Source organism: Colletotrichum gloeosporioides (genome assembly GCF_011800055.1).
Source record: "Colletotrichum gloeosporioides strain Lc1 chromosome Unknown consensus_16, whole genome shotgun sequence".
Classification (NCBI taxonomy): Eukaryota; Fungi; Ascomycota; class Sordariomycetes; order Glomerellales; family Glomerellaceae; genus Colletotrichum; species Colletotrichum gloeosporioides.
The window spans coordinates 712,350-739,898 of NW_025544661.1; the positions used below are offsets into that span (position 1 = coordinate 712,350).

The 27,549-nt window shown below is 51.7% G+C and overlaps 8 protein-coding genes across 8 annotated transcripts; 4 read left to right on the forward strand and 4 right to left on the reverse strand.

Moving 5' to 3' along the window:
- Positions 1–420: 420 nt before the first annotated feature.
- Positions 421–2,765, forward strand: GCG54_00012945 (Glucose-repressible alcohol dehydrogenase transcriptional effector; the record flags this gene model as incomplete). The annotated part of the gene is made up of 2 exons (XM_045412810.1): positions 421–1,501; positions 1,549–2,765. The coding sequence occupies 2 exons, from the start codon at positions 421–423 to the stop codon at positions 2,763–2,765; spliced, it is 2,298 nt and encodes a 765-aa protein (XP_045268816.1).
- Positions 2,766–4,288: 1,523 nt separating this feature from the next.
- On the forward strand, positions 4,289–5,434 carry GCG54_00012946 (3 beta-hydroxysteroid dehydrogenase type 7; the record flags this gene model as incomplete). Its single annotated transcript, XM_045412811.1, has 2 exons — positions 4,289–4,750; positions 4,826–5,434. The coding sequence occupies 2 exons, from the start codon at positions 4,289–4,291 to the stop codon at positions 5,432–5,434; spliced, it is 1,071 nt and encodes a 356-aa protein (XP_045268817.1).
- Positions 5,435–7,673: 2,239 nt separating this feature from the next.
- GCG54_00012947 (uncharacterized protein) lies at positions 7,674–10,357 on the reverse strand (the record flags this gene model as incomplete). Its single annotated transcript, XM_045412812.1, has 3 exons — positions 7,674–7,679; positions 7,736–8,766; positions 9,379–10,357. 3 exons carry the CDS (start codon positions 10,355–10,357, stop codon positions 7,674–7,676), a joined length of 2,016 nt encoding a protein of 671 aa, XP_045268818.1.
- Positions 10,358–11,411: 1,054 nt separating this feature from the next.
- GCG54_00012948 (uncharacterized protein) lies at positions 11,412–12,293 on the reverse strand (the record flags this gene model as incomplete). Its single annotated transcript, XM_045412813.1, has 1 exon — positions 11,412–12,293. One exon carries the CDS (start codon positions 12,291–12,293, stop codon positions 11,412–11,414), a length of 882 nt encoding a protein of 293 aa, XP_045268819.1.
- A 1,266-nt stretch (positions 12,294–13,559) lies between these two features.
- On the reverse strand, positions 13,560–15,023 carry GCG54_00012949 (Bifunctional protein ArgH; the record flags this gene model as incomplete). Its single annotated transcript, XM_045412814.1, has 1 exon — positions 13,560–15,023. One exon carries the CDS (start codon positions 15,021–15,023, stop codon positions 13,560–13,562), a length of 1,464 nt encoding a protein of 487 aa, XP_045268820.1.
- Positions 15,024–18,261: 3,238 nt separating this feature from the next.
- Positions 18,262–19,812, forward strand: GCG54_00012950 (Thiol protease; the record flags this gene model as incomplete). The annotated part of the gene is made up of 1 exon (XM_045412815.1): positions 18,262–19,812. The coding sequence occupies one exon, from the start codon at positions 18,262–18,264 to the stop codon at positions 19,810–19,812; it is 1,551 nt and encodes a 516-aa protein (XP_045268821.1).
- Positions 19,813–22,017: 2,205 nt separating this feature from the next.
- On the forward strand, positions 22,018–24,085 carry GCG54_00012951 (uncharacterized protein; the record flags this gene model as incomplete). Its single annotated transcript, XM_045412816.1, has 2 exons — positions 22,018–23,901; positions 23,954–24,085. 2 exons carry the CDS (start codon positions 22,018–22,020, stop codon positions 24,083–24,085), a joined length of 2,016 nt encoding a protein of 671 aa, XP_045268822.1.
- A 316-nt stretch (positions 24,086–24,401) lies between these two features.
- GCG54_00012952 (Bifunctional solanapyrone synthase) lies at positions 24,402–26,085 on the reverse strand (the record flags this gene model as incomplete). Its single annotated transcript, XM_045412817.1, has 4 exons — positions 24,402–24,673; positions 24,733–24,944; positions 24,999–25,699; positions 25,762–26,085. 4 exons carry the CDS (start codon positions 26,083–26,085, stop codon positions 24,402–24,404), a joined length of 1,509 nt encoding a protein of 502 aa, XP_045268823.1.
- Between the last annotated feature and the right edge of the window lie 1,464 nt (positions 26,086–27,549).

Sequence of the window (27,549 nt, forward strand, 5' to 3'; positions counted from 1 at the left end):
GAACGATAGTGCCAGATATCGCCCCCCAACGTATGCTTGCTGCCCCATTGAGCCTCCCCCGACTCAGCCTGGCTCCAGAACCCCCCTCTAACCCGGCTACATCATCAGAGCGAAAAAATCCAACACACGTACACCTCACCTCGCGAACCCGCAACGAGAAGCGACACCGACCCCAAAACTCCCATTGACGCGGTGAATGGGCGCCTGAAGACACCACAGCTTCTGCGCTGCCGGGACTTTCCATTGTCTGAACTCGACCTTCGATGCAGCTGGACCCGGTCATCGACTCCCATGCGCAAACGCGAGCTACCCTGGCTGTCCCTCGTTTCGAATCTCACATAAGTTGCTGCTGCCCTCCCGACGTCCGCTCAGCACTCGCATCCTGATCGAGACACCACCTCAATCTCGCATGTCAGGTAGATGGCCGATGGTACTCGCTATCTGGACCACCCTGTCGGAGACCTCTACCTCAACTCTATCATACCCAAAGAAACCACCACCAACGACACCGCACTTCTAAATCTTCTCAGCCGCTTCGCCGCGAAAGACCAACTCCCACACCACTCTTCCAACCCGAACCCACGGGCCAATCTGCTAGGGATGTTCTCCCAGAATCACCAGCAGGGCCACAACTCCCGCATCAATGGGGCCCCCGGCGGCCGGGGCATCCCCATGCTGTACAACTACCAACAGCAACAGCAACAACACCACCAGACCCATCTCCAGCACCACCAGGCTCAACAGGCGGAACATGCCGCCCACAACGGCAATGGCGGCGTCATGGGCCACCACTCGGCCTTCACCGGCGTCATGGGGAATTCCAGCCCGTACAGCAACAACGGCTTGCAGAACGGCCAGGGCGGAGCCGCAAGGGGAGGACAACCACAGCAGATGACCGAGCATTGGGGCGAGCAGCTTCGCTTGTTCGAGGAGTCCAAGCAAGCCCACCGCGCCATGACCGAGCAGAACCAACCGCACTACTACGCCAGACTAAAGGCTTCCGAGAACCGTGGCATTGCCGGGCCTTCGCCCACCTCGGGCAAGAACAATGGTGATGACGAGGCGGATGATAGGAGACGGCCGTACAGCCTGGAAGCAAAGAAGGAAAGGCAAAACTGGCACAACATGGACCTCAGTGGCCAAGGACTTCGAAACCTCGCCCCCGCCCTCTTCCGCTACCAATTCCTCCACGACCTCTTCATCGCCTCCAACCGCCTGCAGACGCTCCCTCCCGCCATCGGCCAACTCCGCCAGCTCCGATACCTCAACGTTTCCTTCAACCAAATCAAGATCCTCCCTCCCGAGCTCGGCATGTGCACCTACCTTAACCAGCTGCTCCTCTTTGAGAACCAAATCGCGACCCTACCCTTCGAGCTGGGCTCCCTACATCTGTTGGAAGTCCTTGGCATTGAGGGCAACCCTCTCGACCAGGACATGAAGCAGGAGATCATGGAGAAGGGCACTAAGAGCTTGATCAACCTCCTCAAGGAGCAAGCTCCAGGTAAGCATCGCTGGTGTATTTGGATATTCTTTCGCTAATTCGTGCAGTGCCGCTTCCCCCGTCCCCTCGAAAGTGCATTACTGTGCAAGAAGATGTGTCGCCTACATTGGAAAGAGTCAGAGTTTTTAGCTGGAACGTTCTGTGCGACAAGTACGCGACGCCGCAAACATATGGATATACGCCGACGGAGGCTCTTAACTGGAACTACCGAAAGGCCTGCATTATGGAAGAGCTGCGCGAGAAGGACGCCGACCTGCTATGCTTGCAGGAAATCTCGACCGAGGCGTTCAAGGAGGAGTTCAGCCCTGATTTGGCGACAATGGACTACAGAGGTATCCACTGGCCCAAAACTCGTGCGAAGACAATGGCCGAAAAGGACGCGCAAGGAGTCGACGGTTGCGCTACGTTCTACAAAGCGAGCAAGTGGATCCTGCTCGACAAGCAAGTCATTGAGTTTGCCGCCATCGCCATCAACCGCCCGGATATGAAGAACCAACACGATGTTTTCAACCGTGTTATGCCGAAGGACAACATCGCCGTTGTCGCATTCCTCGAGAGCCGTCTCACAGGCTCACGCATCATCCTCGTAAACGGACATTTGGCCTGGGAATCGGTTTTGGCAGACGTCAAGCTGATCCAGACCGGTATCTTGATGGAACAAATCACAAAGCTGGCCGAGAAGTACGTTCGCTGGCCGGCACTGAAGGACAAGAAGCCCATCGTATTCTCTGCTACTGCCAAGGATGGAGAGGAGCCGCCGCCGCCCGCCAAGGAACCCGGCCCCAGCCAGGAGTACCGCAACAACACCGACATCCCCTTGCTGGTCTGCGGTGATTTCAACTCAACAGAAGACAGCTCCGTTTATGAGCTCCTGTCCACCGGAAGAGTCCCGCCGAACCACACCGAATTGTCTAGCTTCCAGTACGGTAGCTTCACGCGCGACGGTATCGACCACCCCTTCAGCTTGCGGGATGCCTACGCTCACCTCAAGAACACTCCCGACGAAATGCCCTTCACGAACTACACGCCCGGTTTCTCAGACGTCATCGACTACTTATGGTACTCGACCAACACGCTTGAAGTGGTTGACCTCCTCGGCCCTCCCGACGCGGAATATCTCAAGCGCGTGCCTGCCTTCCCTAACTACCACTTCCCGGCGGATCACATCCAGATCATGGCCGAGTTCGTCATCAAGGCGAGGAAGGACAAGAAGGCGCACCCGGAACCGGATTTTGGATCAGGAAGCCAGGGGCAAGGCCGGTAGACGGGGTTTTCTCTCGGTAATTTGTGCGTTCAGGGAATCTCTTGTGCCGGAGTTTAGGATTGCGATACTTGCGTTTTCGCGACTCGGAGGACCAGGCAGGGGGTGGAAGGTCTTTTTGGGGGCCGGAGGCGATGTTCACTCATTCTACAAAAAACCCAACCACACGAGAAACGGAGGGGGTCAGACCGGGGTCTTTCGTCGTCGGAAATGCATCGTCAGGCGTGTATCGGTGGGCTGTGGATACGGCGGAGTGAAAGGGGGCCTTTTGTAGATGGAAGGGTTTACATATTCCAACCAGCTGCGTTCTCTTGCGTTATATGTCTGCCCCTGCTTCTTGTGTGAATTGATGCAATGCTACTGTCGTCGTGACGACTGACATGAATGGGCTGAAATGTTCGCTTATCAATCTAGGATTGGGTCGGTCTTCACTCTTCAATTGATCTGCTTCCCGACCGCAGACCAGTTGTCAAAAGTCTGATACCTAACCTATGATGTAACCCCGCCAACCCACGCGGCACAGGTGATAAGCTTTCTACCACCTCACCCAGAATGTCCCCTCCTCGAACAGCCATGCCTGGTAAACTTTGCAATCGGACTTGCCTTTCTTCTCTTTTATCGTGCATTATCCCCGGCCGCCCGCGTAAACGTCCTCCGCCGCCGCCGGTTCCTTCGTCTGATTAAGCACTAGTCCCCGGGGTCCACCAATCATTGGACGAAGCTATCTTTGACAGCAATTGGAGTTGGATATTGGTTTTCGGAGTCTTCGGTGGTTTGTAAGCTTTTTACGAGGTGTGCATGAGCTGATTATCACGTGCTGGGCACTGCATCACATCACACAGAGTAACGGTAGCGAGGTTCTTTGGATAATATGATTTGGACTTTGGTCTGCGATTATTTGATAAGTCGGCAAGGGAGGAGGAGTTAGTGCTGACATTATGGCTGATAGTTTGCGGAACGGCCGGATGGGGTTAAGGGGTTTGGGATGAACGCCATTTTCCCACAATTGGCTTCGCGAAGGATTTCTGGGAAGTCTGGGACGACGAATTGGTTATTTAACACCAGTCTGCAGAAGCTCGTCAAGAGCTCCCGATAGACAGGCAGCAGCAGCAGCGTAGAAATACTACTGCTCAGGCTCGGAAACAGCAAGGGCTGGCCTGTATCAGGGGTACCAGGGACTTTGGTGCGAGGGAGCATATCTTGACGACCTGTCCGGCAGAACGATCCGAGTGTCAGGGCTCGCAAGCGCTTATATCAGATTCTGCTGACGCGCGCCCGTCTCAGAGCCCCTGTTTATCAATGGTCGATTCGGAAGGATAATTGGATGATCGGCGGAGGATTTTGAATAAGAGCTGGCCACGTTTTCCACCTCATCTGTACCTCCGTGTGTCCCTCCCGCGGAAAGTTTAGTCGAGACGCATGTTGGGGAATAAAAAGCAAGCACGCATACCACCGGAATCCTAGAGCTCCCGCCCCCAAACACCACCAAACGCCATCCCCAAGTTTCCGGCACAAACACACAAAGAATGGCCGAAGAAACATACCTCGTCACCGGCGGCTGCGGCTTCATCGGCTCGCACATCGTCGAGAAGCTGCTCCAAAAGTACCCCTCCGCGCGCGTGGCCGTGCTCTCGCGCAACCCGACGACCAACACCTTCCCCCGCGCCACGTACCACGCGGGCGACGTCGCCTCGGCGGACGACGTGACGCGGATCGTCAACGAGGTGTGCCCGACGGTCGTCTTCCACTGCGCGGGGATGATGACGGTCGGGCGGAAGGCTATGGCGGACGAGTTCGTGCGGGCGATTAATGTGGACGGCACGCGGAATGTGCTGGAGGCTGGCAGGAAGGTGGGCGTGAAGGCGTTTGTGACGACGAGTAGTGCAAGTGTGGTGCAGAAGGAGATGTTTCGGGATATTGTGGCCGGGGATGAGGGGTTGGGGTTGGCGGAGGAGGGGGATGATACGTTGATCTATCCCAAGACGAAGGTGTGTTCTTGTTGCTTGTGTTACTTGAGAGAGGGGCGAGGAAAAGTAGGGAGGTTGCTGACGATGGTGTGACAGGCTGCTTCGGATAAGATGACGCTGGAGTATGACGACCCCAACGGCATGCGGACGTGTACCCTCCGTCCGGCGGCGGTGCACGGTGAGAGGGACAACGATATCACGCCGAACTTGATGCGCAATTACCGTTTGGGGAGGAATAAAGTACAGCTGGGGGATAACTCGAACCTCTTCTCGACGACGTATGTTGGCAACGCGGCGGACGCGCACATTGCTGCGTCGGACAAGCTCCTGACGGCTCCTGAGGGGGTCGCGGGTGAGGCCTTCTTCATCACCAACGGGCCGCCGATGAAGTTTTGGGATTTTAGCAGGACGATGTGGAAGGCTGCCGGTGATGAGACTAAGATTGAGGATGTGAAGGTCGTGAGTTTGAACATGGCACTGGCGTATGCGTGGGCTATGGAGTGGTTTTATTGGTTCAAGGGGGAGGTGTCCCCTTTGAATCGGACGATTGTGCGGTTTGCGTGTATGAGTCGGTGGTATGTTATTGATAAGGCGAAGGAAAGGCTTGGGTGGGAGCCGGCCGTCGGGAATGAGGAGGGCATCCGGAGGGCTGTGGTGTCGTTTTTGGAGAATGAGAAGAAGCAGAAGGGGAAGGAGAGTACTTGAGCGGTTGCGAGTTGTGTTTGGCGAAATATATTGTACGATCTTTATGAATAAACCTATGATGTGGAACCAAAAAAGTGTATCAAGCAGGGCTTATTCCAATATGTCAGATTAAAACCAGTCTTTTATTTCTTTGAAATCCTTTTCAAGCTTCTTAATTATCCTCGTCACTCGCGACGGCTTTCGTCTGATTCTTCTAGGCCGTGAAAGCTCTCGTCCTGGACGATGCACCTCACGCCGAGGCAAGTAAGAATCGTGGTCCGCCCCAGTGCTCTCTCCAACCTCAGATTCTCTAGATCCATTAGAATCATCGTCCAGGTCTATGGGCACTTCATGCGAAGACATCCTAGATTTATAAGATCTATCATTGCCCGACATTAAGCTCACTTCAGACCCAAATTCTCTCCATGATCTGTGTCCTAGTTGGAAGCCTCCTTCATCAACTGAATCGTTATAAAACCTCTACAGCACTAGTGAGTTTGTTTCATCTGGAAATGCGGACTGATCACTCACGAGAGGAACCTTCTGACGGGCCTTCGCCACAGTTTGTCTGATCCAGTCATATTTTGTGGAGTTTGTCGGCGAAAGTGATGACCAAGTGTGAGATGTTTCGCGAGCCATGGAACTGTGCTCACTCGTTGCAGGTTGAGTTCCAGCCACTGAGAGAGCCTGGTCTTGCTGATTGGGAATCAAAGTATCGGGTCTCGAGAATGAATCCAACGTGCCGTGCTGCAGTTGCCTTTGCATTGTGCATAAATGCGTCTGCGTGTCTAAAAGCTGGAAGTTCGTCGGTCCCAGCAGTCTCTCTTGGACATTTTTTACTCCTTCTAAGAGATCAATGGCTTCTTCATATGGCGAGTCAACGTTCTGAAGACGTGGTAAAAGCAGCGCCAGTCTTTTGATGTTGTCGACAGTCTCCCGATTTTCCGGGCCCAGCAAGGCATTTTGACTGGCCAACAGGTCTCTGCGTATCTCGACGGCCCTGGCAATCTGACCAGAGATTTCGAAGTCGTCCGCCAAAAACGACAAGGTCTTCAGGATGATTGGGTCGTCTGCCTGAAAAAAAGCCTTTTGGTCTGCCAAAAGCTTTCCCCGTCTTTCTTGTATTTCACGACAGGCGCGGTCGGGAAAAGCAGCCTCGCAGTTAAGTAGCTTGTTAAGCGCCTTGAAGGTGACCGAGTGGAGGTAGCCAAAGTGATCTCGGGCAAGGCGGACAACTTTCTTCCTCATATTAAGGGCGTTCGGAAGAAGTTCGTCTATTTCGCTGTACAGGTTCGCAATGTCGTCCATGGATGAGAGATAAGCCCATATATTGGCATTTTCTAACTCGGCGTCCTTCTCGTACTCATCTTGCCGGGCAATTAGGACTTTTTTCTGTGCATCAAGAGCTTCCCCAAACTTTTGAATTTTGATGTAGCTGCGACCCAATTGGGCCGTAGCCTCCATGGTGTAAGGATGAAACCGCCCAAATGTGCGCTCCCAGCATTTGACTGAATTTTGCCATTGCTGACATATTTCTTGTTGCTCTTCCTGAATATTTGTCAAGATACCTTGTGTGAGCAGACATCTGTCGTGCGCCAGCAATGTTTCTGGGTGCTCGGAGCCGAGTAGTTTCTCTCTTCCCTCATACACCTCTTGACGGAGTTTCCGGGCGACTAGATGGCGACCTTCCCAGTGGTAACTGTCTGCCAAGGCCGATTTTGTTGACAAAAAGTCAAGTGTCTCGACGTCCGTTCGGTCGGTCTTCTCAGCTGCGATTTGAAACACCAGTTCCCTCAGTTGGAGGGCGCGCCTTTTGTCGTTCAACAAGTGTGAGAATTCGGCAACCTTGCGTCGCGTCCGAGATAGCCGTGGGTCTTCCGCCGACAAACTCTGTTCGCGGAATTCCAAACACATTTCAGACACTCGAAGAGCAAGTTGATGATCACCCAAGGCCCAATGACTGTCTGCAAGATTCATAAAAGCAACGCACTCGTCGTCTGAGTTGGCGTATTCTTCCTCCAAAATCATCAATATGCCTTGACGAGTTTCGCATGCGAGAGAATGCTTTCCGAGGCAAGCCTCACACGTAGCTCGGTGCTCCATTAATTTCAGCGCAATGGATCTGCAGCCAATGTGGTACCCCGTGTCGGTCGTGACGATCTCCAATCCCTTTTCTAAAAGGCACTGGGCATATGTATAATCACCCGTTGCTGAATGGGCTTTGGCGAATATCAGAAGAAAATTTGCCGCTATGAAAAAATCACAACTTTGGAAGATGGTGTCAAGTCGACCGAAAATGCATGCTTTAATGTGAGGTAACACAAGCTTCTGTGAGTCGAAACCACTAGGATCGTCTATCCAGGATAGAGGAGTCTCAATGCCGGACAACGCTACTGCCGTCAAAGAAGCAGCCTTGAAAGAATATTCGAGTTGTTCGGTCGGTGTCAAAAGCTCTCTGCATATTGTTTGAACAATTTTATGCATCGAATACTGTTGTTTGGACAATGAAACTGGGGTGATCAGGCTGTAGCGACGGAGGATAGCGAAGGCGGCCTGGATGGTAGGTGTGTTCCAGCGAGATGTTGATGGATTGAGGAAGGTCACATATTTTGACAGCGATGGAAACTTCTTCATGTTTTTCCAAGCCTCCCGAAATAGGTGGTCATGGATCCCTTCGTTATGAAGAAAGCTCATAGTTCTCAACAGCTCAATGGCTTCAGTAGATCCTCTGTCTTGAAGCTTCTCGATCCTACCAATTGATAGAGCTAGAGTAGACCATACTGGCAGATGTTGATGGTGGCGTTGCATCAGATGACGATCTTCATTGAGCAGATCCCTGGGACATTTGCCAAATTCCTCGAGATATTCGTCGTACGTGGAACGGTGGTAGGATATATAGGAGCCGGCTTGAGCTATGGCTAGCGGTAAACCACAAAGGACTTCCGTGGCAAGCCTTTTGGCCGACTTGTCAGCTGAGGGGTATTGATCATTGGAATGACCATTGTCTGGGTTCGTATACTTTAAGAGAAGACTGATAGCCTCATCTTCACTCATACTGCCAACCCTGTGTGATGCATGTCCGTATGTCGCGAATCCCTCGTCGGTCGTTGTGATAAGAATTGTGCCAGGCCCTGCCGTGGGTATGTAGGTGTCCAAATTGAAGTCTCTTGAGTCTGCGTTGTCTATCATCAAGAGCCAGGGATCTTTATGACTAGCAAGACATTCTCTTGTAATGCGTATCTGTTCGTCTGGGGGGATACCCTCCCAGTGATGCTGAACTTGGCATACTCGAGATATATCTGTAAAGTTGCTGTCTGCAGTGACTTTGCTGCTGGCATCGACGTAGTAGACCCCTCGATATCTAATCCATTTCTTGTTAACCCGAAATAAGTGCGGAGTCGTCTGTGCGTGAACTGACCTTCGTTCATGCCTTGTGATTGCATTCAAACACATTTGACTCTTTCCCACACCAGAAAGCCCATATATAACGACTTTCCAAGGGATACTTCTACCAGGCGTATGCCAAGTATCACAGTCTGTTAAAAGTTGAGATGGAGTGTCCTGGCGGTCAAGATACTTCACAGATAAGCTGGGCCGCTCGGTTGTTTTCGTTGAACTGCTCAGTGGCACATGCACAAGGGCTATAACCTGTACAAAACATTAGCCCCCGAGAAAGGCCGAAGTGTTTCGTTGAGAAAGGCAAGTAGGATGGAAGTATACCTGATGGGGGAATGACCGCAGCTCCATTAGACGGATTGGTTGAACGCCTACTGGGCAGAGATACCATTGCGGATGAATGTTCGAGACTTGCGGTCTGTGTGTCTCTGCGATGTAGTTGCTGGTCCGATGATAACGGAGTCAAGTGAAAAAGTCTGTTCAGAACGTGGGTTTCCTGGATTCTGTTGACATCTTCTACCCCCGTGTCTTCTGCTTTTTACAAATTAGTATCAGTGTCTCTGGGCTACTAATATCATAGGAGAACTTGCCGATATTCATGAGAGAGAGTCTCTCTCGATCCTCGGGAACTATTGTTCGGAGAACAGACTTGGCGTATGCTGCTGCCATAGCTGCAGCATACGGTTGCCATTCTTTGTTCTTGTGCTCGTCCCCGTAATCGCAAACGCCGCGAATGACGCCAACAGGGATGCAATTCATCGTCCCAGCCGCTTCCATCTCAAGCCCAATGATGTTGTATTTATCCCTGAGCTCATTCCTACGCCGAGAATTTCGCATCAGCTTGTCACCTGAGCCAATTGGTCCGTACCAAACTCTGGTACGGCCTCGATCTGAACGAGGCTCCCTCGTGACTCTGCGCTCAATTCCTTGCTGGTCAGATTCGTAAATTACGTCTTTATCTTGACCGGGGTCGCTGAAATCACCACCATCGTGCGTCTTGTCACGTATCTGTTGGTAATACTGGAGAAATGACTCAGATTCATCAGAACCGTCGAGCTGGATTCTCCTAATTGCAGACCTGACAATCGTTTGGGTTTGAGCCATCGTGTGACCACGACGCAGGAGTAGAAACTCATCGCCACCTATGTCTTTCCCTAAGTCATACGGAACTATAGCCGGGGTGTCGCCAAGAGGTAAGGCAACCAGCACATCTCCGAGTCTGATATCTCGCGGTGGCTGGCAGGAAAGATTTGGTAGGCCAGCAGCAACGCCCACGAGCAGCCCGAACCACAGGTTGGGAAAGAAACTCTGCACCTGAGCAGCGAGAACTGCTGCTGAAGCGGTACCGTATTCCTGACCAGCAGGCAGCGTAGCGATTATCACATTGTGTCCGCCTATGCTACCCGCGTGGAAAACGTAACCGCACCCCCGAGGAATTGGGAATTGTCCAGGATGCCTCTGATCCAGCATGAGTAAAGCTGCCCTAGCCTCGATGTAAAGAGGGGCAATCCATGCCACTGTGTAGAGCTTGCGATCGAGCTCCGGCATTGAATATACTTTCGCTGTGGAATCAAATGTATGAAGGGGATGAAGAGAGCTGAAACATGACGCCGAAGCAAAGCCTTCAGACTAGAGTCTATGGAGGAAGAGATTTGGTCCGGCGAGAGGGGAAAAGGGGGGAGGGCGGCAGCCTGATCCAATTCCGGAGAGGACGCAGATGTTACATAATGTGGTGTGGGATGCCTCTCGATAGTAAGCCCGCAGGCAACAACACCAATCATATTATCTCCGCATATGCACATGAAGTTTCTGAAAGTGAGTCACGTGGAAAACGCCAAGATAGGCCGGACTATGTCACCACACATGCATAACTCTCCTCGTTGTCCTTGTCATTGACCCTATCGCCTGTATTTAGTATTCTGATCATCGTGGTTCTTAGTCTTCCTTGTCGTAGTCTGCGTTCCACAGTTCGCTCGAAAAGTAAAACTCCTGAATCCAAGATGCACTGGCAATCTGTGAATATGGGACGTCTGGCTGGGAGTAGGCTTCAGCTCGCTAATTCTAGAATTCGGAGCATGTTGCCGTATCTCGTGTGACTGCAAGTCAAACAGCTTTCATTCTGTGACTAAAGTGTCTGTATCACTTGGACGCATATCGCTCTCCCTACGTCTGTCGCTAGACTTGTGTATTGCGGCATTGGAAACGAAATTCATGTTTTACGATCACCCTGCATTATCAACATATTATTTCTGGTCTTACTTCCATTGGCGATGACCAAAGATTTTGACAGTTTTGAATTTGCTTTAGTGGTCAGCCGAAACTTCTGAGTCTTCAAGAAAATTGATCCACAGTAATATTGTATCAGATACAGTTCTGCCGCCGTGGTCAATGGAAACGGTGGGAAAGCAGGTGCGAGGCCTTCCACAACCGTGGAAAATGCAACCCGTCAAGGTCGTTGCTCATTTCCATGGAGTAAGATTAAGGTTGAGGAAAGACTTTGAGAGCCTTAAAAACCATACCTACCTATTATCGAAGTTTCTGCCGATTGCTCATTACAAATAGAACCTGCATGATATAAATACCACCGTTGAGTGGTTTCTTTCTACTCTAGTAGCGCTAATGTGTCTGTGAAAGCCTTCGCCAACTGCATGCCTCCTTTCCAAATCTCATTGTGTTGGCCGTCCAGCTCCACAAGTGTCGCCTTATTCTTCAGCCCAGGCACGCTACCCAGCGTCGCCTCAATGGCCTCTACCTGATCCCACGGAACCAGTCCATCATTCCTGCTGTGAGCCACAACAAATGCCTTGAGATCGATCGAGGCATACTTCTCAGCATCGACCTTGGCCGGGCTTGCCTCAGCCAGCTGGTCCTCCCTCAAAGCGTTGAGAACCAAGGTGTCGTATTCGGGGTTGCTAACGTGAAGGAGAGGATAGTCGTAGATCCCGCTGACGCCCAAAACAGCAGCAGGCTTGGGGATGGAAGGGTCCTTCAAGGTTTCCAAGATTGAAAAGAATGAAATCTGCGCGCCGACGGAGTGACCGCTGATGATGTACTTTCCATCAATGGGGTAGCGCTTGCCGAGGTCCTTGATCGCTGCGATGGCATCGCTCAAGTGGTCTGGCCATCTAGCATTCTGCAGCTCATTTGGCGGGGTGTTGTTGGGCTGGACGCCTGGGAGGGCGGATAGACGGTAGTTCAATGAGGCGATGCCGGCAATCTGGTTCGCAACAACATCGGAGTTGTTAGCCTCAAGTGATGCGATGACGGGTTCGATTGAGGATGTGGCGTTGTTGGTGAAGTCGCGGTAGAAGCCGCCGTGGATCCAGACGATCCAGTGCTTGTCGCAAGCCGTGGTCGCGTCCGAGGATGGCGGGATGTAGACCTCGTAGGACTGGAGAACGTTGGAGCCATACGAGTAGCTCGTCAAGTTGGCGGCGGAAGCCATCGCGAGCAATGTTGTGACTGACGCTACTGAGAGACGCATGGTGAGTGATGATCTTTGGTATTGAACGTCCCGAACCCAATGTCTTGGGAATGCGGTCCCAGGCGGCCCTAGATATATGACTTACCCTGCTACGTTTGCCTGATCACGAAAGGTGGGTTGCACTCAGATTCTTTCGACTAAACTCGATATGTGAGTTTCGTCCGACTGGGGTAGAGATTTAGTGTAGTGCAGCGTGGATCTAATAAGGAATTATCAACCATGATCTTCCCGTCGAGGCCGCAAGCTAGATACATACACCTGAACGTTTGGCCGCGGCAATTTGCGGGGGCAGATACGGCACAATGCGGGTATCACACCATGGCGGCTAGTGCACTTTGGGGTAAATCTCCCATCATTTGGACGTATCTGAAGTGCCGGTGGCCGAGTTCCACAAGGTGCTTACGCCAAGGGCTGTATCGCTCACGCAGAAGGAATTCCGACGGCTCCTCCTCAAGTTTACGGATGGAACGCTACTTATCATCATATCGCTTGACACGTTCGGTATCGGCTCCGGGTGGGTCGCCGAAGATCCGGGTTGGCTAGTGCTGACCCCGCGATGGTACTGTGGAAATATGGATGACGTTCTCGGAAGCTAGAGTCGATAAAACATGACCCAGCATTCCGAGAATAACACTCCCCTCAAATTGGGAGACTGGAAGTATTCTAAGGCTCTGACATCAACCTTGCGATCGGGTTGACGCTTGCTTCCTTTTCGAAGTCCGCTATGAACTCTCCTGATAGCGTCAACTCGCGTCCACCGCGGGTGCCATTAAGGTTGCTTTCTTGTCACACTGAATCGACTTCTTTCTTCTCGTGCCCCTCTGACTAGCCTGTCATCTTGCAATTTCCGACATTTTTTCTACAGATAGATTAAGTGTGCCTCTCACCGCTGAATCGGAACTGTTGCAATGTCTCAGTCCGAGCAAGCGAATCAAAAGCAAGCTCTAAGCATGGATGTGGACGGGGTCATGACCGGTCTTAAGCGAGCCAAGGTTCTCAGTTAGACTGGAAAAGATTGAAGAAGAGAGAGCCCAAATTTCCAATATACGTGCCACATTTACTGTGTACTGACTTGATCCGGTTGAGGATGATAGTAGATTGAATAATAAAGATAGAGGCGCTGACGACGACGCCGACGATAAGGGCGCAATGGCAACTTTATATGAACCCATAGTAAAAGCAGTCTCTCTAGCACAGGCGAACAGGCGGTCTCTTGAAGAAGTATGAGGCACTAATCGTTGGCGTTCTACGATTATTGACCTTCTGTTACTGAAGCAGAGTTTGGAACGCTGCGTTCAGCTCCCCCAAATGATTCTCAATATGTGACTTGCGTTCCTGCACCCAGCATTCAAGATGATCAAGAGTTCTTTGAGAACAACTGATCATGCGTTCCATCTCCTGAGGCTGAGGGCCACCGGAAGTTGCACGGCGCTTGATGATACCTGCTGGATCAAGAGCTTCGCGGAACTCTTGCTCGCTCAAGAATCGATAGCCCTCGTTGGCAAGATTTGTATGCGCCAACGTCTCGGCGAATACCCTTGAGGCCTCGGCGTATGAGAAGTTACTAGGATACAAGTCGTTTGACTTTGCGTATCTCACAACTTCTGAAGCGAAGTGGTGTCCGACGCGGAAAGGGACCTTGTGCTCGCGCATAAGAATGTCGGCCAGCTCTTGAGATGCGGTCCAATCTAGATCCAACTCCTTCAGAGATCTCTCGCCGTCGATGACTAGAGCATCGAGAATACGATGCAAATCACCGAGAACACCGGTTGCACCGTTGACGACAGCCAAGTTATCCCCCAAGTCCTTGGCATCAAACATGCCAGGAGGAAGATTATGACCCTGAATTGCTCTGCCCACACCCAAGCTAATCACTCTCGAAGCCTCGGCTCGAGTTCTGATGAGTAGCCCTGGATTTCTCTTTTGTGGCATCGCGCTTGAGACGTATGTGTTTTCTCCGCCTTCCTGTAAAAGAATCCATGGCTTTGGCTGGGCATATTGCACCATCACGTCTTGGATGTAGGCGCTTGCATGGAGGGCGATTTGAGATACTATTGATCCAATCTCAACGGGCCACTCAGCTGCTGAGATTTGAGCTGCATCATATGCGTTGTCGACAGGAGCTGGAAAGCCCAGGTACTTCGCCATGCGCTCGCGGTTGAGAGGCCAACTTGTTCCATTTAGAACCGTGGTTCCCATCGCACATCGATCAAGTCTGGCATAAAACTGCTGTAAACGTTCCGCGTCCCGGTGAAACCCAGCTATGTGCCCAAGAAGATAGTGACCGTATGTATTTGGCTGCGCAGCGACGCCGTTGGTGTAGTTTGGCACAAGTGTCGATTTGTGAGTCTCAGCCAAGATAAGCAAGCGACGAGTGGTCGCATGCAGTTGCGAGGCTAGCTTCAGTACGGCATCGCGGGTGATGGTAGTGGAAGCCGTCGTGAGCATGTCCTGGCTCGAGCGTCCAGCATGAAGAAGCGTTGCTTCGACGCCTGCTGCTTCAATGAGCAAGGGCTCAAATGTAATGACAAGGCTCGGGCGCGGGGCATTTGGCTGATTGCCAGATTCGAGCATCTTTTGGAGACCGTGAGCGATGCGTCGGGCGACATCTAGCTCGAGGAGTCCTTCATCTGAATTAATCACAGTGCTAGCCTTATTGATCTCCCCGAGCCAAAAGTAGGTGTCTCGGCCAGGAACCGGCAAGTCCTCCGGGTTGACTGCATAGCCCATTTCTGAACGTTGTCCACGTTGGTCTTGTTGATTGAAAGAAGGTTGAGGATAGAAATACTAATCACCGACCATCAACCGCAGAAATTGACTCATGCATCGTTGAGAACTAAAGGGGACAACTCTGAGCACTGGAGATAAGCGCGGCGGGGAAACATCAGAGTGGAACCCAATGAGGCGATGAGTCGGCAATCGTGGATCTTCGGAGCCGATTCGGTGACCAGCCCGGTGCTTCGCCCGCGCCGGATTTGGAAGGTCATTGATATGGGCAAAGGCCCTACTTGCAGGTATTTACGATCACCATCTACGCATGTTCGTTCGATACAGCGGGTATGATATGAAAATGAAGGCGATATCTTTAGTTTCGGGGCGTGCGGGACGCCGGCTAGGTCCATATTGTCGACCTGCAACGCCGCGTACTCCCATGGTTACAAATGCATTGCATGAATATTCACTATTGTACGTTCACGACTCACGAAAGCTATTTGACAACTCCACTTATTCGCAAGTTTCCCGGGCCTTATCGGGGGCAGAGAAAGTCAGGTTAGGGCGAAATGTGTAAGATAAGACACAGGTTTTCTAGCTGTTATGCCAACTCGGATGAGCTAGACTCTGTGGAAACTAATTTTTTGCTTCTCGAAACACAGAGTCCAGGCATCTCGCTTGTCGAGTGTAGGTTTGCATAGCCACTGAACAAGCTTACACCAAGGGAGTTGAGAATAACTCTCAATCTCGGTCGATGTTGGAAGAAGTGTAGGCTAGGCAAGCAAATGATCATGCTCTGCCATCGCTCCAAAAGCAACATCATTACTAGAGACGCAGACACACCAGTCAAGCAAGGGAGTCTGGACGTTGGTCGAGTTATTTTTGGGTTCACTCCCTGCAATGGTCGAGACAAGTCCATGCCCTGAGCTCACGCGCGGAACAGACCACTCTATGCTCAGTGAGTTGATAGCAACGGGCGCAAATAGCCCAGTGATTAGGCCCAAGCTAGCGGTCCCCAAGATAAATCTCAGGCACGGAAAATGAGATCGATTTCCCGCAGATCTCAAGTGCCAAAGCGCTAGCTGTCGTCGCTTTCGCAAATCTCAATGACAAAGATGCATCGAGGCTCAGCGTTGATGCCAAGAGGAATGCATGGGCAATGTTTCAGGCTTGAGTAGACACCAGTTTGCAAGCGAGGAACCCGAGTCTTCGAGTTCGTATAATTAATTTTCAGAGATACAAGCAGACACACGTTTAAACATGGACTTTTCTGAGGCTCTCGGTTGGACCCGGCCGGCTGGGCGGCCACGATCCCCACTCGAATCCCCACTCAGGCCGGGCGGGGTCCGCCCTACCGGGCTCAGGCCGCTCTCCCCGCCCGGCCCGACAGCGTCTTGAGACATCGTCCTGACTTTCTCAGCGGGGGAGGATCTTCACTTGGACCTTCGGTTAGACCGTGCTGCATATCTCATCTTCCTGTCGGCGAACGGCCATCAATGCCCCATATTCCTTGAGAGCCACGCACGCCTGCCTCACGACGCTTGGGTTCAGCCCCGCGTTTGTGCGTATGCAGACGCACTCAGGGACCAAGCTGCTGCGTGATTACATGGCAAAAATTCACAAGCTACAGCCATTGAAACTTCATGTAAGCTATCGGACATACGAATTGGCTCATGGGGAGAGATCAAGATTGCCGGCTGCCGAACAATTGCGGGGAAATGGCGGCCGCCACCGTCATCATCGTGGACCTGAATCTGGCCCTCGTTGGCCGTCTTTGGCTTCAAGTGTCACATATGTCAAAATCGTCTGGAGGCTATCAGAATGCCGCGCATAGCCTCGTGTTCTTAGACTTCACATACCCCGCGCGCCTTGCCAGTACCCCGCAACCTTCGAAGCAACCTTGAAAGCCTTGCCTTGCATCTTCGTGATGAAATCAAAGCGTGCTTTCCGCTTCACTTCCATTCTCCGCGTCGCTTACCGTCGGTTGTTTGAGGAGAACGTCAGCTCGAAAAGCTAGTCGAGGTGGAAAGGCACCGCCGTAACATCTAATTGCGTTTGCTACGTTAGAGCTGCAGCAAGAGCAAACCCAATGGGGATTTGGAGATTCAATGCACGAGTGAGGGGTTTGTGAAAGTCAAATAGCAACGGTGGTCGTTGTTGATATGTTGTTGCAACATGGCTGGGATTGGGAGACAGAGCTTGACGCCACGAAGGTCCGTTCAGCCACGTGGGTTCGAAGTTTGCTTTTCATCGGTAGCATCGGTGGCACCCAACTTCAATGTCATAGACCTGACACTCGGCTGACGTTTTGAGGCTAGCTCGGTTGTCACCTCAAACCGGACCAGCTCCCCATGCTTCTTCCGATGTTGCCGTCCTTGCGAGACCCCTGCATCGTAGATCAGCCTTCGTAGCTGCAGAGTTGAGTTTGTTGGGACTGCATCTCAGCCTCATGATAACTCCACACGTACGTTCTTACCACTTTCTCACATCAGCGCGGGGAAGCTGCATCCAAGCATCTTCCTGAGATGGACTCCTCAACATCTGAGAGCCCCGCTTCGTCGGCGAGCTGTGTGAATTTCTCCTCCTCGGGGTTTCATCAAAACCTACATCACCAGTCGTCCCGCAGCCTGCGAGCTCTAGTTCGTGCTGAAAGCAAACCCAGACACCCCCTCACGGTCAATTAGGCACGAATTCTCGTAAGCCTTTGACTTCATCTAGCGCTAATTCTGCTTCATCCTCTATGAGATACTGCTTACGATGTGGTACTCACATGTGAAAACGCAGCTAATATCTGAGCATCTGATTGGCAAATGCTACCTGACACTCAGACCAGTAGTTCGCTGATGTTACGAGGTTGCACACGACGACGGAGACATTGTGATGTAGTACGAGGAGTCCGGTAATGGAAAGTCTCGGCGCCTGTTTTCCGAATCTCACGTCGAATTTCTCCGCAGTATACCATGCGAAAACTTTCGCACCGATAGCGAACACGCATAACACTGTTTGAGTTGGGGTTTGCGCATTCATGATTCACCTTGCAGGCTTGCAGGGCCGAAGTTTTAGAAGTAGGTAGGCTGAGAATATGTGGTCGGAAAGCAATTTAAGAAGAGTATTTAACCTTGACGAACACCCCGCCTGTCAGTTGGCTTTTGGAGACTCAGCAGGATTCTAGCTCTAGTCTTCAGTTTACAACAGCATCAAGCACAACATCTCATCAACTTATCACACCATACTCTACATAACTTTTAACTTCAAAATGGGTGACATTCGTAACACCGAAAGAGACAGCAATGTCCTCGCCCTCGTTGAGGCGATCCTCGGACACAAGATCGAAAGCCAGCCCGGCTCCTCGACCCAGAGCAACATCGACGAGTACGAGGACCTCGTTGAGATGAGCAAGGATCACGACCTCAGCAAGGAGCCTCGCCCCGACTCTCCCCCCAAGAACCCTTGCGTTGGTGCCGTCAACCCGTACGCCCTCGCTGAGGCCCTTATCGGCCGCAAGATCGACCGCGAGTCCATGGCTGCCGCCCAGATCCTCCAGAACGTCCTCCAGACCGACTACGATGAGCTCTTCGACATGCGCCACAAGTCCGTCTTGTACGCCGGCATGAAGCTCAACGAGAAGGAGCGCAAGGCCGAGATGTACGACGAGAAGGACATGAAGATCCTCAACGAGCGTGATCTCCAGACCCCCGACTTCTCTGGCGTCCGCCGCCTGGACGACCTCGAGAAGATTGGTCTCAAGGACATCAAGGAGACCAAGGTCAAGGTTGCTCGCATGCAGAACGGCAAGCTTCGCCTGGTTCTCCACGCCCACGAGCTCGCTCGCACTGTTTCCAACCGCGAGGTTACCATGTCCATCAATGAGTTGGTCACCCCCTTCAGAATGCGCGAGAAGGGTCGCTGGCAACCACCCAACGCCTCATGGCGCGACATGTACGACTACTTCTTCCAGCAGGTCAACAAGCGCCTGATCTCCGACATCACCATGTTCCGCGTTGGTGACCGCCGCGAGACCCTCCGTAACTTCGACGACCCCACTCAGGGCTGCTCCAGCAACTCCTGGTTCGTCTCTGCCCTCTTCTCCGTCTTCTGGGCCGACCCCTGCGCTATCAACCGCGCCACCCGCGTCCACACCCACGGCAACGAGAAGAAGCGCTTCTTGTCCATCAAGTTCCACGATAAGGGAGGCAAGCAGAACAACCGTACCGAGACCGTTGAGGTCAACTACGAGATCCCCATTAACAACTCCGACAACGAGCCCTTGTACTGCCGCTCCAGCGACGGTGCTGACATCTGGCCCTCGCTGTACGAGAAGGCCTTTGCCAAGTGGATTACTGGCACCAACTCCGAGCAGCCCGATATCACCCAGACTCACTGCGGTGACCCCATCAAGGCCATGGCCCAGATCAACGGCCGCACTCCCCACTACTACGAGTGCAACAACCACTCTGCCCACACCCTCTTGGGCCTGGTTCGTTCCAACAGCTTGAACAACAAGACCATCAACCCCATGACGGCCTTCACCTACGCCACCGGCCGCGAGTTCCACGGTGCCAACATCGTTGCCAACCACGCCTACTCCGTCCTCGGATACTGCGTCATCGGCGACAAGCAGTACATCGTCCTCCGCAACCCGTGGGGTGTCACCGAGCCCCAGGGTCTCACTAGCTACACTGGTCTTCTCGGCCGCCTCGACCCCGAGATCTGGAACCCCGCCACCCTCCTTGACCACGGCGGTCTGTTCGCTCTTGAGGCCGACTCCTTCAAGAAGTGCTTCTCGCACATCGGTGTTGCCAAGTAAACGTTGCAAAATAAGTGACCGGTCACTTATTTTGCAAGGAGGGAGTGGGCTGTCGTTAATGGCAACTGCGGTCTGGAGTATGATTTTGTCTCGTGTTTTCCTTCTGCTTGAATCCTGCAGCACTTTGCGGGCTCACTCTTTCTGAGTCTGGGAAAAAGTTGTGTCGCTGCTTTTTGTTGCCTTTGCTGGGCCCCAGGAAAAGTTGGCGGTGTAACGGAAAATCATGGAAAATCAAAAGGCAGAATGAAAAGTCGTTTAGGTCTACTTCCACTATAGTAATGCAATCTCAGTTGCCTCGAAAAGTTGTCTTGATTCCGCCGTATCTTTGTGCATCCTGGGCCGATTTTCACGTTGACCCTGTATTACTAGTTGCCGAAGCTTCGACAGTGCACATCCTCAGAAATAATTAACAGTGGAAAATAGTAGTATTCAGTATGGCATGTACTAAACAACCGCCGGGAAAAAAGATATATTGTTGTCCTAGTACTATCTGTCCGACTGAGAGCCAATGTATCAAGAAAGAATCTTTGGTCGGGTATCGTGCATTACTGGGCCGGAGGACAATTAAACAAGAGGTATCTTAAAGGATAAACAAGTTTTCTTCTGTGCGCGCTTCATTAAACAAATGACTGCTACAATGCTGTACCGATCCCTCCACCTGACTGCGTATTGTTTCCGTGGGTCAAGTCCCCATCTCTGGCTGTATAAGCCGGAGGCATTCCATTGTCATCATTCGATGTATTTCCGTTACTCTTGCTGTAGCTGTAGCCGGTGTTGTTGTTGTAGGCATATCCATGGCTAGGATAAGTCCCCTGGCCATAGGTTGATGTGGAGGAAGCGCCTGCTCCAGCTGAATGTACATTGTTGGACGCTGTGCTTGATCGGTCTTCGCCCATATATTTTCTCATCTCCAAGTCGTGCTGACGTCTTCTTTCTTTGCGCCGGCTGCATACGCAACAAGCGGCTATCATAGACGAGATGAACAACACGATGACAATGACAATGACAGCAATGATGCCTCCGCCAATGACTTGAGTAGCCGTTTTGCCAGACTCATATTCTCGATCGAAGTCACCGTCACGTTGGAGCACGTGGCTGATCTCCATGGCAATTTGTTGGTAAAGAAAAGGAGATAGAGTCCCTGGTGTGGGGAGGCGGTGGTAGGAACGTCGAGTTCAGCAAGGTTATGGACTTAGCTCAGAACTAAAAAAAAGCGAGGCCTAGGTTTTGCCAGAACATGATCATTTAGTCTCACTGTAGCCGGGAGACTCAAGTAGTTATTCCCCTTCAATTCTTGGCAAATCGCCCACTTCGGCTCTATGACATCGTTGCGGCGGATTAAGCGAAAGGCGAAGTTTCTGGCAAAAAGCGCGTAGATCCAAGAAAGTGTAGGATTTATGAGGAACTGTGCCCTGTGGCACAGCGCGACAGCATACCTGCAGGGTACATTTTGCCGCTTCACCACGAAAATGACGCAAATGAGACAGACTTGTATTGGCATAGCCCTTCCGAGACATTGTTGTTGCCTAGCGGCAGCGTCATGAGACGATGACTGCCTGGACTCAGCCATCAGCAGCATAAAGTTTATGATTATTGCGGAAGATTGTGTTTCAAGGCGCATAATATTCAGATATCTTGATTTCCATCACGCGATTCGGAGTGGTGTACAATGCATACTGTTGTTGCTCACCGTCAATAGCCCGCAGTGATCAAAAGATTGCAGTAGTAGTTAGACATCATGGAATTGTGCAAATTGAATACAAATGACCCGGTGCTACTTGCCAGGCGATTTTCCAGTTATTGGGCGGCTGTGGGATGGCTGTGAATAGAACAGCCACTCAGGTTGCCAAGGCAGATCAATCCTTTGGCGGGATCTACATCACCACAGCTGCCACGTCGAGGATCCGCGCTATTTTCTCACCCTCTGTCCGACCAATGGAAAACACTATTGCGATACAAGTGCCCAGTGTCGCGGCCACCGATCCCAATTGCAGCAGCATGATCCACAGTGGATGGCAGGCTGCTTTCAATTCCCCGCCTGCAATGTGCCAAGGTGTCCTTTGGATGCGATCACGATATGTGCACAAAGTGACTCTTCGACTGGCAGTCCTTCGAATTCAGCGACCAGTGTGCTGGTCTGAGGAAGTGTCTTACAAGACAGCTCAAATTACTCACTTCTCCGGTGCCCTTGCCTCTGACACTAGTATGGCAGAAGCACGGCTTACGACGATTCCTGATATTTACTTCCCACTGCCACATCCGGACTCAATCAGGATTCTAGTTTTGCTCCCTGCTGATAGGATCGATGCCGATTTACAGGGAAGCCTGGTATCAACACGACTTTCCGACTGCGAAGACGAACATACGTCATATGTCACTCTATCATACGTTTGGGGTCGGAAGACAAATGGTGGTACGGTTAAAATCAATGGCCAACAGTTGTCAATTGGCCGCAATATTTCCGATGCACTCCGTCACATACGTCGAAGAGACAAGCCTATTCGACTCTGGGCAGATGCCATCTGCATCGATCAACTGAATGTCAAAGAGCGCAACCATCAAGTCCAGCAGATGCGCGATATATACGCCTCATCCAGTGAAACAATAGTCTATCTTGGGAACGATAATGGGAGAGCGACAAGTCACTGCGCTTGGAACTTTTTGGAAAGGAACAGCGAGTGGGCTCTTGACAATGATGGCAACAAGGACTTTGACCGACCCTCTCGACTGGAACATAGCCTGACAACCTTCAAAGGCACTATACAAGATGTTGAGGCTTCTGTTCTATCATATACATGGTTCTCAAGGGTGTGGGTTCTCCAGGAAGTGGTTGTTTCGAAGCTCGTGTCAATTCAGTGCGGCCGCCGTGGAGTTTCATGGGACGACTTTTGCAAATCGCTCCTTCTTCACTCAGGTTATTACAGACAGTACGACCTGACAATGCAGTCAAGAGAGAGAATCGACATAGTCCAGGATATGTTTCAGGCTCGATGCGCCTACCAGGCCAGTCACGACCTTTGCCATCTCCGACCGCAGTGGTATTCCAAAGTTGCATATTATAGGGCGCCAAGCGATGATATAACCGAAATGCTCATTAGAGCGCGTCAGCTTGAGGCATCGGATCCCCGGGACAAGGTATTTGCGCTTCTGGGCATATCCGCAAACATCAATCTAGACGACAAGAAGCTGGCTGTTGACTACAGCAAGCCACCAGGTCAAGTGTATGCGGATCTGGCAAGGTTTGTGTTGACCACCAGTGAGAGCTTTGACATGCTCAGTCATGTCAACCACTTTGTTCGTTTCCAACCTTTCTTTGCCTCCCCCTATGGGTGGCTCCCATCTTGGGTTCCGGATTGGAATTGGAGTGAAGCGGCACGAAGAATCGAAGACCTGAGGCGTAAGATGGGCGTCGAGATGATCAAAAGGCATAAAAGCTGGCAGCATTCGCAACAATTCAGGCTTAATACCTTTGATATCAGAGAAGTTCAGGCTGGTACCAATGAGAGGTTTAGTCCGATGTTCCCAGACTTGCCGTTGTCAGGGTTCATTGGACCCACAATCTTAAGCTCTCTCGATATCGAGACAGAAGAAGCCGGAGCAAAACGGAGAGATATTGCAAGAGACAGCATGAGATGGGCTGGCGCCAATGAAACCCGTCTCGACGCGATTGGTTCATGCTTGGGCCAGGTCAATTTCCTTGGGCCTTGGATAACCCTCCGAGATGTGGATGAAGCGTCGTTCCAAAAGATTAGGGACCGACTACAAAATGACCCCGAGGAGATGCGACGGGAAATCATCTCTCGATGGAGATGCTTCCTCATGCAGAAGCACATTGGCAACTGGCAGAAGGCCCACGAAGACCCAGATATGTTAGAAATTCCGGTTGAAGAGGAAGACTGGTGCCTTCTGAATGATGACCCTGACTTGGGCCATGACACAATCGAAGGTCATTTATTTGATCGTGGCAGGAAGACGACAGGCGGGTCCGGTAGGACAGCTTGGTCCAACGACGTGGGGGGTCACGTAAACTTCATTACCGACAAGTCCTCAGCAGTGGAAAGGAAAAGAATAGGGACATTCGACAACCATGTAACTCGTGACGATAGCTGCAGGGTCATCTTGCCACCTGGATCTTGTTTAGGAGATCTTGTCGTCTCTCTCCGAGGAGCACGAGTACCATTCATCATTCGGCGTTTGGGAGAAGCATCCCGTTATTATTCAGAGAATATCGGAGTTTCTTCGAAGTCGCCTTTCGAAATCCGTGCGTTTCTGAGAGGAATGCGATTTGAGAGGTGTAAACTGATTGGGGAGTGTTTGGTCAACGACTTCGATTACTTGTCCGATAAAGTGGAAGAGGAAGCTGTTTTCGGAATGGAATAAGGAGGCAAGAAGTCAGTCATTGTGAGGAAATTACGTCACTAAAGATTGTCAGAATGCAGGCACGTCGAAGCCACTAGGAAGCACAATTGCGATAAAAGTCTCCAATAAATGTGTGTAACTATGTAAAAGAAGAGAAGGTAAGGATGTCTATACAAATACGATGGGTTCAGCTACGAAGCCACCGAGAATTTGGCATGGTAAAGTTACTCTCAGTAACCAAGCTTGAAGCCACCCCAGCTGAGCTTGGTGAAGGTCAAGTCAGGGTCGTACTGATCACGGACGGACCTCATCCTCTCGACATTGGCAGCACCGTACTGCGGGAGCGGCTTCTGGAACTCGCCAGCGTCACCCATGTAGATAAACTCGGTAGCGAGACCCTTGGCCTTATTGATCTCGTGGTGGTGGGCGAGAAGAGACTCGTGCCACGCCGTCATTCGGAGATCGTCCTCGGCGCGAGCCCAAGAAGTGGTGAACTGCCACCCTGCAATGGTGTGTTAGTCAAGAGCGAATAGAGTCTAAGATTCGGACTTTGTTACATACAGATGTAGGGCTGATCATTTTCGAGACCGAAGGTGTTGCCAATGCCGTTGGTCTTGGAGGGAGTCAAGGCGGATGCGGGAAGCAAGTTCAAGATGTAAGTAGGGCGAAGGCCTTCGACATCAGCAACATCCTGGATGGCTTCGACCCAAGACTGGTAGATCTCGTAGAGTCGGTCGGCATCGGGCTTGATGGTTTGGTGAGCGAACTGGATGCTGGCAAGATAGGTCAGCTACTGCTACTAAGGATCACCAACGCCCAAGGCTTACCGGAACATCTGGTTCGGAGATTCCATCTGGGCGTGCCAGTAGATGGGTTTGGTGACATTGTGGACGCGAGTGATAGCGTTAGGGATCGCGGTGAAGTTGGCAAAACGGGAAGGGGGCGACTCAGTAGTCTCCTGAAGACCAAAGACTTGGGGATTGGTCTCCTTGGTGGTCATGTTGTAGTTCATGTTAATGACTGCTCCGGCGCCGATGCTTCCATCCTCAGAAAGAACCATGTCACAGGCGGCCTTGATGAAATCGGGAATGGCATCCTGGGGGAAGACCTGCAAGGTGCTGGTGACCAGAGGGATGTCGTAGGTCTTCAGGGTGAACTTGGTGACGATTCCGAAGTTGCTGCCGCCACCCTTGAGAGCCCAGAAGAGCTCAGTGTTTGTAGTGTTGTCGGCGACGACCTGAGTGCCATTTCCGAGAACCACGTCGTAGCTGAGAACATTGTCCATGGAGAAGCCATACTTGTTAAGAAAGTAGCTGACGCCACCGATCAGGGTGAGGCCGGGGACACCAATGGTCTTGAGACGACCGCCAATGGCGTACTTTCCGTAGGGTGCCAACTCCTGGTAGACATCTACCCACTTGTTGCCAGGTCCAACCTCAATGTTATTGTCATCGGCGTTAACCTTGAGAGCATTCAGTCCGTTCAAGGCGAGAAGGATACCGTCGTCGATCGTGTTGGATCCGGGATACTGTTGATACATTCCGTTAGTGGACAAAGGGTCGGAGAATCGGGACTAAAAGGGGTACCCACGTTCATGTGACCGCCACCCTTGACGGCAAAAGGGGCCTTGTTGGTGTGGAAGATTTGAACCGCCTTGGCAACATCCTCCGCGGTACTCGGCATATAGATGCACGCAGGGGAAAGGTTGGCCCTCTTATCCCAGACGTTGATACGCTGGGTCTCGTAGGCGGTCGAATTGGGGAAGAGGGTCGCGTTGGAGGCGATGGCGCTCAACTGGTCACAGGCAGCTCCAACACTGTCGGTAACCAGCAAGTCACGACGACCATACTTCGAGCTACCGGCTGCAGCAGAGCCGGCCAGTAGTAGGGCGGAAAGAACTGGGGGAGACAACATCGTTGGTTATCTGCGGTTAGGGATAATGAATGAGATGCGATTGGAGCGAAGGAAGATGGGGTGGTGAGTGTTTCAAGAGAAAACAAATTGAGAAAGGATGATATTTATCTATGATTCTAAAAGACGACATGAATTGTTCCCCTATCTCATTACCTGTGTGACCCTCCACTTCCCAAGATGCCGCTCAACATCACCACTGCGCCCCTATTCGGAATTTCTCCATCAGTTCCATCTCTAGATCATCGCTCATCTTGGATCGCAATCGGTCTCGGTATATTGTGAAAACTCGGCGAATGCTGCTCAGCCTTACCTGAATGGATATGCCGATGGCACTGACGGTACCGCCAGTACGGGCGGAACCAGTCCACAACAGCCTCCATTTGGCCCACGTCGCCGTCCACGAGCCTACGCTCGCGCACGGCATTTGTATGGAGTTCATAGCCTGATGACGATTAAGCATGCATCTCCAGGTGCTCCATACCTAAGCGAATACATGGAAAGCGACGTGGCCCACGGCTGGGGAACTGTTTCCACAACACCAAACCGTAAATGGCATCGGAGGCGAGGCGATTTTCGTCTGAAGCTGCGTCTCTAACGCGGCTTGCTATCACATTTTACCCAATGCGGGGGGCTTTGGAAATTGGAGTGACACGTTACCATCCTAACGTCAAGCGTTGAGACGAACAGGGCTGTTCGATTGAAGGAAATAAGCGGGTTTACACGTTAGCGATCCCATCATTACGACGCATAGCATCGCCTTCTAGAGATTTTCTCACGGAGTAGTCCTTGTTCGGCGCCACTTCGGCAGGTCAGCCACACTGCGTTTCCGTCGTATTGCATTGTTCGCACTCGTATTTGGCAGATGGGGCTTGGTCCGCCTTGATCCCCAAAGATCCGTTGACGATCAAAACGGACGTCAATGCGGCCAATCAGTCGCTTCGGCTTTACGTGTATTGCTGCATTATTGTAACGGTCAGAATAGATGCGCGTCTCTCTCTAAAACCAAAGAAGGAACTAGACGGAATTCTTCCAGGACGTTTTACAGCCCCAGACCTGGAACTTACGCTGGACAAGTAGTTTGACCCAATTCCAATAGATGATCTACCGCTCATCTTATTTCTGTCCTAACCGGCCTCCGATGATGTCCGGGGCGGCGGGGCCGGCTTCGAGACCTGTCGCAATCAATCAGCGAGTGCAGAAACATCGGATCAAATGACCAAAGCTTTGCAGAAATCCATGCCAGTTGGAGGAGGTAATAGAATTCAAGCGCGCTGTTTCATCGGATCAAAGTTTGACTCTAGCCGTAGAACAACGTTAATGGTCCGCGTGCCGCACCGGCCGGCGGTCGGACACTTGGAGAGCCTTCACAGAAAGCTGAACTTTTGTCCGACACTCCCGGTACTCCGCCATCTCTAATCCACCATATCGTAGGTCCGACTTCGCGGCCTGGCCGCCGACTTTTTA